Genomic DNA, 15,608 nt, shown 5'->3' with positions numbered 1-15,608 from the left:
CAGTACCTACCTACTTGATTTTTGTTTTTCTTTGTTTGGTCTAGTGATAACAGCTGTTTTTTACAAATTAAAACATTTGAAATATTTTATATTGGCTTTAGTTACTATCAATCTTCTTTATCTTAAAGATAATCTTTTATACGTGGCAATAGTAAAGAATGGTCTTCACAAAAAATATTTGTAGTATCTACCAAATTTGAAAAATATTAAGCTTCGCCAAATAACAACACAGTAACATCAAAATAAATAAAAACACCATTTAGGCAGAATTCGGAGACAGTTACGGCTGGCGATAAATGAAATGCTTTTAAAAACCAATAAACGCCATTCTGTAACGATAATCGATTTTGGAAAAAAAACACGCACAAAAGTCTTAAAACAGTTTTACGAGGCTCGGCTGCAAATTTGCTACATAAGGTCTTTGCACAAAAAGTAAAACGCAGTGTGCTATAACAGTAAATACCACAGAACATATATTATGTAGAAATTCCTTCACACTCCCAATATAAAAATAAGCCGTGACATTTAAAAAATATAATAATAATAATAATAACCATTTATTTCAAACAATATAAACAAAGATACAAAAGTATAATTGAATACAGAGGTCCATATCATATATACCTTACAGACTAACATATAAGTATAAGTAAATGCTTAAATTAAATTTAGTAATTTGTTTTATTTTTTAACAATTATTTTAAGTACATTATTTAAATAATTATTTTTGAACGTCAATAAACTCAGATTATTCAACTCAACTAAGTATTTTTTTAACTTAGAATAAAAGCGTTTATAGCAATGGTTTATAGACAGACGTAGATTTATATGACACAATACTACTTATTTCTTTACGTATTTTTTGTCTACGTTATACTATTTGTTAACCTTCTAATTAAACCTACAACAATATAGTAAACCATTATAAATTTATTCTTTTTACTTAATTTTTTATGTTAATTCACAGTCAAGAACATTTGAAAAACTCATTACTTTAATGCCATTTCTACTTGATAGTTAACTCTGTTAGTTAACACCTTAGGAATTGTTTTGTTCCTTCTGATTTTAATACTATATGTAACTGTCAAATAATTTAATCTTTCCCACCTGACACGTTGAAAAAAAAAATTTAATACTCGTAACCTTTGTCGTTGTGATTTATTAAAATAAGAGAACATAAAACATACCCGAGGCTTGCAGAATGTGACCCACTTACAATAAATATTTAAAAGCAAACAGGCTGTACTTCCGTTTGTTTCAAAACCTTTAATATAAAGAGCAAATAATTAATATAAAACTGAACGGTCATTCTGGTTAATTTGTGCATTAAAATAATTATCAAACAAAATTGTGTGTTGCAATATAATTTGCAATTTAATAAGGACATTAAAAATTCTCGATAATTTCCAATGTTCTGGCTGTATACATTAATATATTTGCCACAACATGGCATAACCAATAAAAACTAAACATATTTAGTGACAGCGCGAAATGTCGCCTAAAACATTGCAGATGCAACTCGCCGCATCATGGCGGACGATTCGGCGCTAGCCTATTATAAATAATTAATGATTCCGTCCGCTCTTATGCACGATAAAATGCCATTACGGTTTTCATCGGGGATTTGCAAAAAACGTCGAAAACCGCCGTCGCCCGAACCCGTCCGGGCAAAAAACGCGCTTAAAAGACTGCGCGGGCATCGCTGAAATTCCCGCGATTTCTTACTGCCCGGTCATTTGACTCCGGCCATTATCTGCGGAATTAACAACGGTAAAAAAACACCCATTCGATAAAGGTATATATTCGCTCGTTCGCGGTGTCGGGGACAGTTTTTGTGACATAAATAAGGAGCGCGGAAAGGGCGCGACACCAGCGCCATCACGGCGCAGCGTAATTGCGCCAACTCTAAATATTACGCTCATGAAAATTCAGCGCAGCACTTTATGCTGAAAAACACAGCCTCCTCATACGACAGCATACAACTAAGTCGTTCAAAGCATATCGTATATTCCGAGTGTACGAACAATCATTACGTGCGGAATTCCATCTGTTTTTATTGGAAATACTATCACACAAAATGTAACAGGAATGTGTTATAGTAAAAAGTTATGGACTTTTTTATTTTGTTATATGATATTCCATTTTAGTTGCATAAATATCGAGAACCAATAAAGGTGTTCATTATAGGTAACTGAAATCTTTAACAGGTGCGCCATTTCTGTATACCTTATCTTAAATGTGTGTATGCATTTTGTATAAATTATAATTGCAGGAAAAACAATAGTACTTATATTATGTCCGCGTTGCATTAGGAAATTGAAATAGCAACAAGCGTACGGTCCATCTGATGTAAAGTGGTCAAAGCCGGTCATGACATCTGAGGGAAATGTAATGTTGTTACGCCTCGTGAAGTACTTTCTTAGAACGCCCTTTAAACCAGAACACAGCAGCACTTAACAACTATATAACTGTTATAAGTGAGAAAAAGGTATGACGGTGGTGCCACCAGAATCAAACTTCGATGAGTTTTGCTGTCTTTACACATTTTCTTATTTTGATTCGAGCCTGACTGCGAGTCTCACACACTCACAATATCTTTATCCATATAAAAATAGTTTTCTAAATGGTGATTATTTAAACCAAGAAATGCATTTCATATCTCCAACCCTGACCCAGAAGCAGTAACAATAATATACCGTTGCCTTAAAAAATGACATCCAATTCTATGGTTAAAAAACAATCATTATCTCAAGTTCCGTTCGAATCGAATGTGGCAAACAGAGCGGCATAATATCAAAAATGACAGATGCCTCACTGCCTCGAAACGTTCGGACAGCTAACAAACAAAGCAAAAAATAAACCACAATTAAAACGATTTGCATATTCACACACGGCCATTGTGGATAAGCTAAGAAAGGAGTACGAATGAAAGGAACAAAAAGAGAAAAAAAAAACAATCGTTTCGCTGTTTTTGAACGCATCTTTGCGTAACGACTTCGTTATTTGAATTGAATGAAACGGTATTGTCCGGTTGATAAAAATGTGCTTTTGTCTATGATGAGATAGGGTTTTTTATCTGTATGTATAAACGAAATTACGTGTTTTCTGTGTTTAGGAATGACTTACATTGTCATAGCTCAGAATCCTGTACAATTAAAAATATACAAGAAAAAATTGTATTTTTTTTAATTAAAAAAAAATGTGATAACCAAAATTGTAATTATTCTAGAAAATTTTAATTTATCTGAATATGTATCACTTGTTATAACTATTTTCCAACCATTTTTTGCAGTCGTTTTTTAGTTCTTTGATTATTTATCTCATTAATTACCTGTGTCTAGATTTTGCGCCATAAAATAAAAGTAATAACCCTTCCTTTTTTATTACCGCACCACGCATTCTTAATTGAAATCAATAAGGCCACTTGACAAAAACAGCTATAGAGTCCTAATTTCAAGATTATATTTGGCTAAGCTTTATTTAGTCAAGATTTAAGTGTAGGCTCTACCGTCGTCTAAATGATATAACTAAGAAAATAATGATTAATAAAAAAATCAACGGGTTGCACTCCCGGAGTGCCGGCAGAAGGGAAAACTTGAATAATAAAATATAATAAATAAAAATTGAAACTGACACCCATTGACATATTTTTTTCCATGCTGACACAGGATGACATTTGACTCTTGCAGGTTGCTTTGCCGTCTTACGAATTTTCGATCAGGCCACGTGTCCTGGCGCGAGTTTCACATTTTTTACACAGTGCGCAACGCCACTAAAGACGTTTTTACTTCAAAAACAATTGCTTAAAAATATGGAAAGAAAGAAAGAAAGAAACATTTTATTCGTTTAATTGCAACACAAATGAAATACTATAATAGAAAGAGACAAAAAATAATAATAATAAAAAAAAACAACAACAAAAGGACAATAAAATGTACATTCAATAATTACAATAATATATGCGACATAGATTGTCGCTCTCACAACGAAACCCACAACATCTCATCTACTAAAGTCCGTCAAGTTGTTTGGTAGGACATGCCAAAGAATGAGACTTACAAACATATAGGCAGCATAAAACTGTAGTCCGCTCTGAATATAGAAATGGATCGCGTCGCCATAGCAAATTGTATGACTACATCCTCGCAACAACAGAGCGGACTAGCAGTTTGGTGCGGACTATCAATTCTAACCTCTTACATTCTTAGTTGTTTTCCTATGTAATATTTAATTTCTTATTTAATTATTGTTATTTCTTATTAATTCTCAAATGTTACAATTTTACTTTGAACATATAAATGTTTTATTCTATTTAATAATTAATTACTCTGTATTGTGACATTGAATTTGACATGTTAATTAGTGTAAGTGATTCATGTATCGTTCTAATTAACAATAAATAAATAAATAAATATACCATAGTAACATTTTTCTACGTACATACGCTCGAAAAACATTACCGTCTGTACTCGGATAGTAGGTAAAATACAAATTTACATAGAAAAATATCCATTTTTAGTTTAAATTGTCTAAAGTTCAAAAGATAAACCTCCGGAAATACAGATAGTTATGACATGCATTTGTTAACGTATGACGTCGCGCTGGGCTGTATGAAAATTGGTAAAAATCTCCATATTATGCAGATTTTTACGCTTCGCCAATGTTAAGGAGACATGCTTGTTTATATTTTTATTTCCAAAAGGTTTTCAGTGCCAGTTTTGTAGTGGTCTATATTCTGTCGTAGATCATATTCAGTAAGAAATATAAGATTGTCTTCTTTTAATAATTGATTTGAAAAACCGAAAATGTATTATGTGTATATATAGATATGTATCTATGATAATGCCGCGTAAATAACTATTATGACAATTGGCACAAATAAAATCAAATTTCCGACCATAACATTATCCTGATATTTTATATTAATTTACTCTAAAAAGTTATTTAAAAAAATATTGCCCTTTTAAATAACCTATAAATAACCATTTATCATACTATAAAATGTTTAATTACATCAATGAAATGTTACATCTTAATAAAAATCAATATACAAAAGTTACGGAAACTTAAATACAACGATATTCCCCTTAACTGGTTCCAAGGTTTGGCTCCGTCTGGTCTGGCGTTGAAAAACTAAAATAAAAATGGCTCTACGCCTTAAGCGGGTTCCGTTGCGCGACAGATAAAACCATTGCAATTTAAAACTTATTTTTTACTCAAAATAACATTAGTATTATTCATATTAGTATTCTCAAACAATTGAAACTCTAAGGTATAGTTTTTTTATTCTTATCGCATCTTTTTTATATATATTTGAGCCTAACGATAAAGCAGACGTGCTACCTGATGGAAAGTAGTCAACGTCGCCTATGAACATTTGCAACACCAGAGGAGTCGCCAATGCATCGCCGGCTTTGAAGGAGAGCTCTTTTTACACCTTTTTTGAAGAGCCCCATGTCATAGCGCACTGGGAATACCTCAGGAGGATGTTCATCTTGCACGTAACGTACGTTAAATGTTGTCTTTATTCCTTTCTTTTTAATATTATTAAAATTTCTTTATAAGTTCATCTTTAAAAATAACATGTAGATTACATTGTCATTACAGATGCATTGGAGAATACTTACAGATTTCTTGGTGTGAATATCTGAATATATTTCGACGAATATAATATTTTTATTTTATTTATTTTGATGGAATGAAATAGCAAATGAATATAAAATTTCACTTGGAGATATAATTGGAGATAAGATCGGCTACAAATTAATGAATATCGCTGAGGACTAACACACCCTCCGAACTAGAACCGCTCTACTGCTGCCTTAAGGCATAAATAAGTATTTCTTTAACTCTACAAAACTCTACCTTTATAATATTCCTATCCGGAACCCACCACCCCGCTCGCACTTACCGAAACTTCTCTACAGCATTTAGTTTCATTTCGCGTTTTTCAGACTCCACCATAGTAATACTTTATTATCGTACGCTAAACTCCAAAGATTTGTTTTTGCTACGTGCATTTTTATGCCTTTATTTACATAATGGCCCTTTTCGTTAGCCGGGTCAGTTAGAGGTAGGGTTGGCACTTATCTTTTAATTTAAATAATTTAAAATTCTATGGTCTGATTAAAATACCATATATTACGAAAAACAAGTTTATAAAGTATCAAATCACAAGGTTATTTAAATTCAAGGCTTGAGTGCTTGACCGGGAATCGAATCCAAAACCTTTTTGTTTAAGCATACCACATGAGCGGCAGTAGGTACGACTGTCACATCCATTTTTAGCATGAAGCTGTTCTTACTTTCGGGTGGAAGGTTGTGTATATCGACTGCCTTACATATGAGGCGATAATTTCATCATAGAGCATTGCTATATCCTCGTAGAGGCCTTGTTCTATATTGTTGTTTTTACTTCAATCTTAGAAAAGAAAAAAATAATACCAAAAGAATAAGCCTGCTATATATGATACAATACATTTTTATTGACAACCCTAGCAGTTGCAAAAACATTATGCGGTTACGAAATATATAAAAGCTTGAAGAACTGTTTGAATTTCATGAAAGAAGTCGCATTACTTCGCTGAATTTGTATACTCGATTATTTATGAACATGCCTAAATGTTTTTAAATATTTTTAAGCTAGTTGAATAAATCTTCTCATGTTTTGGTTATATATATTATAGAGGCAAACGAACAAGGAGTCTACTTGTTGATAGGTAAGAACTGCCACCTATAGGTTATATGATGATTTGAGAGTCCCACCTAAAGTCGTAGCCGTAGTAGCGTTACCAGTACCCTTAGTATGAGTTTTTACGTTTTTACAAAATTGACTTTTTTGTTTTTGTTTACGTATTTCCTATACTATTCCCATATCCCAAACAGGTCTAATTCTAAAGTTGTTACCACGGAGGACGTATAATGTATCTTCCTGACTACAGACTTCGAAACAGTAGATATATTGATGCACTTTGCTCTGCTGAGTACCTAATACTGCTTTAAAAGTAAATCGTAAAAAATAAGCATATGAATTACCATGAGTTTGTCATTTATCAATACTTCCCAAAATTAGATAGTTACAGGCGACACTATTGCACGGTGGAATAAATGTACTTATTCAATTCCCAACTAGGAAAATGATTTCTTCAGCCTCATAACTCAGCATTTTTCGCTATTTTATATAGCTAAATGAGGTGTTCGGAATTGGCCGTGAAGACTTGAAAATTTCAGCCAGCTAATCATAGCGTTAGATATTTAATATTCAATTTATTTCGTTCAATACATCGATATACTACTAATAAAGACGTAAAATGTCATTGGTTCAATATTTTTGATTACCTACGAGATGATTACAAAGCGCTATAGCAACTAGAAGCGGTTTCTCTGCCGAGCGCAAGAACGTTAGTTTCCGAGAGCAGTTGTTTTTGCTGCGCCGCATGTGAGCGCAGTTTTTCCGACATTTCCACGGTTTTTCCACCTCCGTGTAGATGTAGACTGGAGTTTTTGTCGCGTCAACTGTTTCTGTACGACGCGATGTGTCTTGATACTTGTCTGAATGATTGTTGCTAAGATACGGGTTTGAAAGAGGAAATTTTAATTTATGTGACGTAGAGTGTAATTATAATAAAATGTTTTGGAAATGATAGGTCTTGATATTTTTTCTTTTTTCTTCAATGATTGTTACTAAGATACGATTTTTAAAGAGGAAATTTTAATTTATGTTACGTAGAGTGTAATTAAAATGTTTTTTTCTTGTACTGGAATAAGTTAATTTTGGTGATTTTTAATGGAAAATATGGATAGAATTTAAAAATTGACAACATAATTGAAATAATTTTATTGTACAATACTGTACAACATTAATTTAAGTTACGTAGTGAAGTTAAAATTATGTTTTTTAGGCCGAAATAAGCTCATTTTGATGCATGTTATTAATATGAAAGATGTATGGAATGTAAAATTAGGAAATATAATTGAAATAATTGCACAATAATGTACAACATTAGACGATTATTAAAACCTTAACTATTTGTAATGAATGTCATAATGCATTAATAATAAGAAATGAATAAACGCACAAAATAAACATATTTCATTGATTATAGGTTTAGGTTTAAAGAATTTTATTGTCTAAAGAAATAACAAAATTTCACTTATAAGACAAACTTAAGCTAATACCTAATACTTAATAACTTCAGTAAGCGTGCTTATAAATACATGTTTTTAACAAAGTTATTTCCGAACGTATTTCCTTGTTTATAATCTTGTGTATTAACATTAAAAAGGTATGATACTGTTCTATTGATTTATTAAACATTTCAGTCTCCTGTTATAAACACCATTTTGATTATTTATTGACCTGGTGAAATTCAAGCCTTATAACATGTCAACACATTTCTACAATGGAAATATTTTGCGTAAAACAAAAAAATAGTTACGTCGAAAAAAAGCTCGTCCAGTCCCGTTTCGCAAATAATAGACAAATTACGAAGAAATTCAGGTTTCGCCATAAATATTAATTTCATGTCATGGAATGTGTCGCAAAAAATATAAACGTCTCTGTTCTACATGTGTTGTGCAAAAACTGTTTTATTCCTGTACACAGTACATGCATAAAATTGCATTTATTTATTTCGAAAAAGTAAAAAGTTGTGGTGTTGCAAAAACGAAATTCTGTATAATACTGTATAACATGATATGATGTTTATGCAAGATGTCTGCATAAGATCTATATGAATGATAAATAAAATTGTCTGTCTGTTTTTATAATTATTTCCAACATACGAGGGTTTGTCTAAATTATAGTTGTATGTTTATTTGTTTATTGTTGTCTATTGTCGATTTATTGCCATTTATAGAAACATTTAATAAGACAATATGCACTCCTAACAAGAAAATGTACCTAGTTTTGAGAATTAAAATAGTTGCGTAAAAAAGTTTTGCCACATCTCCGTGCTAAAATGTCCCTAAAATATTTGAAATAAATATTTATTTATTATGTAAATTACGCAGTATTAGTAATTTATTCGTAAATTTTCTCTAAAAATGTTTTTATTTGTCAAGAATTCAAAAAAAGAACTTACTAATAAGCCGTTAGTGGCTTCATTCAATTTCAAGGCGGCGAAGTATCTTTACTAATCTATGGTAACTATGGACATGATCCATCGAACAAATACTGTAATATAATACCCATAAAAGGTTATGCTGCCCATGTTGATGTCAGGTGGACTTTATCTATTAATAATGTATTACATATTAATTTTTTTATTTATTGAAACATACAATGTATATTTTAAACAAAAAATGTAATAAAGTAAACACAAATATGTTTAACTAAATTCGTTCGTATTGTGCTTTGACTAAAAAAGAGTAATCTAAAAAATAGATTTATAATCAGTAGCGAGCGTAGCTCTATATTCTGACCATTCCCAACACTAACTATATAACCATATGAATTGTCGTTACAAACAAAACCTCTATAAATTATTTAAAAATAATAAAAAAATACACTTTTGTTTTACTTAACCACACATCTCTCAAGTGATCTCAAAACTCAAGACTGATTGCGCCAGCTACAGCATTAAGAAGCGGATCGAAGCACAAAAACCGTCTCCCGACGGCGCGGTGGTGAAAAACACAAATTACCACGACGGCTTCGAATCCATGCCATGTGAATTTACTCCCATGATCGTTTTTGTATGTCAGCCCACCTGACATTAAGTAGTCGCTGTTGTATGATATACTAGCTATTGCCCGCGGTCTCGCTTGCGTTAGAGATAGATAACATTACAACAATTTGATAAAGTTGTCGTTAACCTCATCAGGATAAAAGATAAGTTTGATGTATCTCTCGGGAATTTTCTTTTTTCGAGATAAAAGGTACGGTATGTATATTTGTGATCCCCAGACAACGTGTTTATAAAATTTCATGAAAATCGATTATGTGGCTAAGGCGTAAAAGTGTAGCAAAGAAAGAAACAAACTCACTTCTCATTTATAATATTAGTAAATTATTGAATAAAGTCGCTTTCTACATTCACAGCCCTACACTATAATTCCCTGTATTGTGAGATTCATGAACACACAAATACGAATACACAAACACCCAGACCCAGAAAAGCTGCCTAAATTCTTCATTCAGTTATCTGTCTGGCCGGGGATCGAACCTGAAACCCTTTGCGCGCCAGACTGGTATGGTGACCGCTCCGCCATACGGGTTGTCAAATGGAATTGAAGTGTAAGGATTTTTTTTATATCGAAACAAACTCGCCTGCAGTCCACCTGATAGTATATAGTGCCGCCCATGGAAATGGACAGCAATCAACCTCAGATAAGATTAGAGTTGTACCTGAGTTCGGCTATAGATGTATTTCTACCCTTGAGGACTAAGCTGGAATACCTCACAACAGTATGAAAAGTTAATTATAACAATACACGCCTTTTGTATTTATAAAAACAAATGTGTTACATATACTGCCTCCTTTCAAAATAGATAATATTTTATATAAGTGTTGCATTAGGCAATAATATACATATGAGAAATAATATCCTACATTCCCCACCGGTTCCGAGATACATACAAAAACACAAATTGCGTCGGGTTCGAATCCGATGTGAATTTTCTTTGAAACGACATGTTTTTGCTTCGAGTTTATCATTCGGAATTATGATCGACAAAAAGTCGATTGTTGTAGGAAATGTCGCAAAAACATGTCGTTACAATTGTTGCAATCAAGTCGTGTGATAGTGCTGTGCGTGCGAATTGGAGTTGGGGGTTCCGGGTTTGATTCCCGAGTAATGTAAACCCGTTAGGAATAAATAATCTTAACAATTAGGTAACTACCAAATTTTGAAACTGGACAATTATTGTCTAAAAATCCATTTTTTTTTAATTTAGTAAAAATTGGATAAGAAATAGTTTTGGCAAACATTAATTAAGATTTATTATAAGTTAATGACGTATAAAGATTTCTGTTTAGTTTTTGAGTATGTTTGGAGTATTTTTTAGGGTTCGGTATTTTATGTGTAGGAGAAGGCAGAGATACGTAATCTATGTACGAGTATGTTAAAAACGTAATTTTTTAGTCCTATTATTGGCCTTGGACTCTCTTTGACCTTAAATTCATACTACATAAGGATTTAAAGTCAAGATCCCCTTTTGAGAAAATGACCCGGGCGGGAGTAGAGACTACATATTTTAGACAATTTTATTAACTCTCAAATATTTAGGTCTCAATTTCTCCATCACATCTGCATGCATCACATATCGAGTCTACGAGCAGGCACGGTTTTTATTGGATCCACGTAGGAACTATAAATATTTTGAATAAGAATTAAATAGAGGCTTCGCAGGCTTGCAGGTAAAAATAAATCTCAAATTATGTGAAGTCTACCAATACGCACTTGGTCAGCGCGGTGGACTATGACCTAATTATTCTCATTCCGAGAGGAGACCAGTGTCCAGCAATGGGACGATAATGGGTTGATGATGATGATGATGATTTGCAGGCTACTTGAAATTTTTAACAAAATTACGAACAAAATCCATACAGACAAATAGACATAGGTATATGTTACATATTATTAAGAACGCAGTTTTATATTTTCTGTTTTGTGTGGTACAAGCTTTAAAAATTGCATTTATTTTGAAAACACCGTCTACCTATAATAGCTATATGAATAAATTTGATTTATATATTAACAAAAGAAAATAATGTAGAGTCATTTAAAAGAATATACAGGGTGAATTTTTCAAACGGGCCTTCAGGGCCAAATCCAAAACTATAAGGATTAGCGAAAAATGCTGAAAGGAGTTACGAGGCCGATTTTGATAAAAACTAAAACTGCATCATTACTTTTTTAAAATAACTTTTTCCCTAGCCGGGAATCGAACGAGTTGTATACTAAGTGGTAGTAATTATACACTAAGCGTATGTAAATGATTTTCATTAGCATGTAAAGTGCGCGTATTCATCTTAAGTAGAGCTCATAATATGACGCCACTCTACCGTGAAGATTATTTCCATCATAGAATATAAATATAGCGCTGCTGTCTAGATATCCGTTAAGAGAATATCAGAATCAACCTAATGTTAAAGTTCAGGTTCTATTCCCGGCCAAACAAATTAAATGACTTAATAAATAAGATTTTCTTCTGGATCTGGGTGTTAGTGTATCTTTGTGTGTACAAAGGTACACTAACACCCAGATGCACACGTATGTGACACAAGGGACCCTAGTGTAGGCTATGGATCTGGATAGCGAAAATTTATTAGTGTACAAAATCTCAAATAGAGTCCTGTGGTAGAGCCCATCACGTGCCAATTGCTATGGCGCTAGCGTTTTTTTCTTTTTTTTATATATAATGTAAGGGTAGCAGACGAGCATGCAGTCCACCTGATGGTAAGTGGCTACTGCCGCCTATGGACATCTGTAATCAACCCCAGATAGGATTAGATATTCCTACCTGAGGTCGGCCACAGATGCGCCGCTACGCCTAAGGACTAAGCTGGAACGCCTCGGAAAAGTCTGTCTCCCTTACCACACCCTTCAAACCGGAACACAGCAGCGCCTAACACTGCTGTTATTAGGTAGAAATAGGTGTGGCGGTGGTGCCGCCGGAGTCGAACCACAAAGGGTTCTACCACCTTCAAAATATATACCTTCCTATAGCAGCAATGTATTGATATTTAGGATACTTATATCCAATTCCACGGATCCTTCCAGAAGCCGATCAAAAATACGCTATCACTGAAGACTAAGATAGTCGTGGCATAAGTAAATATTTAAGGACGACTCTAGTTCTATTTAAACTTACTAACTCGTGCCTATGCATATTTATGACAACTTAACTAAACTTATGTTATATATTTTTATGTTATATTTACTTTTCAAAAAATATAAAGGAGAATGCCCATTCTTGGTACTGATTTTTCTCATGCGTCAAAATGAAAGTAATATTAAATAGTACATTACAATACGAGGACGAAAAATTTTTTTCTGACAAGTGTGAGTTTGCAGGCCGAGCCGCAGGCGAGGACTGCAATCACACGAGTCAGAAAAACATTTTTCGTCCGCGTGTTGTATAAAATTTTATATTACGGGGTCGGAAATGGGGGTTTTGCGCACGCGAAGCGTGCGTAAAACGTCAATTTACGCACGCCGTGATATAAATTATTTTTTTATTTTTTTACATAATTTGTCGATCAGAATAGTTTCTTTGAACAAGGGGGTTCCATTTAAGATAAAATAAGACGAAATGTTGATTGTTGTTCTTAAAAATTAAAATGGCGGTATTTTATACTCGGAATTCATTATTTTAGGTTTTTAAGATTTTTTTAGGTTTTTTTTCCTACTACCTTTAAAAGTAAATGGAATATGTTAGTTGAACCACGTTATAGGTACCTACTATCAGTTAAAATCGACCATCAATCTATCGTCGGATATTTTCGATTTTAAGGTTATGTAACATTTCGGTAAATAACTTCAGAACCCGGGTGCTAATCTAAAAAATAATTATTGGTGATAGTATTTGGTTAATTATACATCGTCCACAACAAGTTTCAATTTGATGCAACTCTGGACGGCGGTCCATACTTTCATGGGCATTGTCCTTTGCACAAGTACGGAGTTTCTGTCAACGCTTCTTCTCCATAACGAATCACCTTCCGAAGCGGTGGTAGATTGTTGACATTCGAAAAGAGTTCAATATGAATCAATTTCGATTAAATGTGATTTTAATTTGAATTAACTAGGCTAAATATTCGTCCATTTTCTTAAACAATAAATAGCACAAGTTGACCATATCGCATCCATTCGTGAAGCAATAAATATTACTAACGATAATAACCTGATGATTAATAAGCAGTTTTTAGAATTGCCTATTTTTCAGCAAAAACTGGAGCAGACGTTATAAATTACTAACATACGAGTATCATGTTTTATTTTAATTATATTTCAAATTACTTACGTCGATTACATTCTTGGTTACATTTATGAAGCTCGTTAGGAAAAATAATATAATTATAACAGATATTTATACTGTAAGCGTAATTGCATTATAGTTAATAAATGTAGAGTCGTTCTTCCGTAACATAGAAAAAGTGTTGTAACCTAAGTGTAACGTTAGATGTGGGATGCTATAAGCAATCTTTGGTAAATTACCAAAGATCAATAACGTGGACCTTTGGTAAATTTATTACCAAATATTGTTTTTTTATGTTTTTTTTTTGTAATTATTAAATAGTATTTGTATTGTTTTTCAATTAATCTAATATATAAAATTCTCGTGTCACTGTTTTCGTTGCCATACTCCTCCGAAACGGCTTGACCGATTTTGACGAAATTTTTTGTGCTTATCCGGTATCTATGAGAATCGGCCAACATCTATTTTTCATCCCCCTAAATGATAAGGGTTGTTCACCCTTAACATTTTTCGGGTCAGCTAGTAATTAATAAATTTCAATTGTATTCGAATGCTACGCTGTGCTAATTGATATGAATCGCCCAAAATAGTTTTTATGTACACTTTGTTTAGTTTTATTAATTTAGCAAATAAATATTTAAAAACACTCAAAAAAGTAATAGTAATAAATAAATTTAAATCTTTCTTCTAAATAAGTCAAACGTAAATACGATGTAGTCATCTAAATGTATTTGTTTTTCTAATTGTACGTATTTTAGTAACCTTTGAAATAATATTATAAGACATAATACTCGTATTCATATGCACTATTAAGATTAGACTAAAAAATGTTAGTTACAAAATGTTCAATTCCGTTGAAAAAATTACGGTTCTACATTGTTTTTTATAAATAATTTAATCATGCGATATCTCCATGATACATTTAAGGAAAGAAGATAAAATTCTTTTATGAGCCTGAATTTATGAACCTGACATTAGCCAATGGAATTTGACTCCAAAAACCAAGTTTATTTTCGTCCTGAATCAAGTCGCAAAAACTCGCAAAACTAAATTGCATGTGACTTACTGGTCCCATTCACGTTTCTGCCGATGATCTTATTGGAGCCGTTCGGGGCAGCGGGGGTGTGCGGGGGGGCGCTCCGTCCCGCTTCCTCCCCAGGACTCTCCATGTCACCCCTCTCGCTCGCACACATCAACCCGCCAATTCAAAACTTCACAACTCTTCAACTCATTCGAATGTCTAATTATCTGCGTTTATCACAATTTAAAAGAAAAAAAATTGACAGGTGTCACGTCAAAGTCGTAATTCGCGCGTTTAGAAACGTCAAACGATCGATGTATAGACTATAGAGGTGTTGTCGTAGGGACGTTATCCGTACGAGGCGCGAGTCGCGACTGAAAGTCCGTCGGTCGCAACGGAGCCCTAACTGCAGATGCTCGCCCCGCCCAGCACCCCACGGCCCCACGCTACCCCTCTACGTGGCCCCACGCTTTCCTCGCCTACATAAAAAAGAATATAAACACAGCGAGAGCCGGTGTGTGGTAGTTATTAGGGGAAGGGTTCTTGAGGGTCGACGCGCATTCAAATTTTTAAATCGCCTCGCTCTTATCGATTGCGCGAAGTTTTGTTTTCGAGTCGACAAAAACTTATTTAACGTCTTAACTTTCTTGACTAAAGTAGCTC

General features: G+C 33.2%; 1 protein-coding gene across 2 annotated transcripts in view; it reads right to left on the bottom strand.

The window, feature by feature from the left end:
- nab (NGFI-A-binding protein homolog) overlaps positions 1-15,341 on the bottom strand; it is a 39,887-nt gene extending 24,546 nt beyond the window's left edge. For both annotated transcript variants that reach the window (XM_073077002.1, XM_073077003.1), the window contains exon 1: positions 14,991-15,341. In XM_073077002.1, the coding sequence (XP_072933103.1) occupies positions 14,991-15,117 (127 nt within the window). In that variant the 5' untranslated portion in view covers positions 15,118-15,341. The remainder of the gene's footprint in view (positions 1-14,990) is intronic.
- Between the last annotated feature and the right edge of the window lie 267 nt (positions 15,342-15,608).

Source organism: Epargyreus clarus, unplaced genomic scaffold (genome assembly GCF_041222505.1).
Source record: "Epargyreus clarus isolate Ecla_fem2 unplaced genomic scaffold, WU_Ecla_fem_2.2 ptg000010l, whole genome shotgun sequence".
NCBI lineage: Eukaryota > Metazoa > Arthropoda > Insecta > Lepidoptera > Hesperiidae > Epargyreus > Epargyreus clarus.
This window is presented reverse-complemented; position numbering and strand designations above follow the sequence as displayed.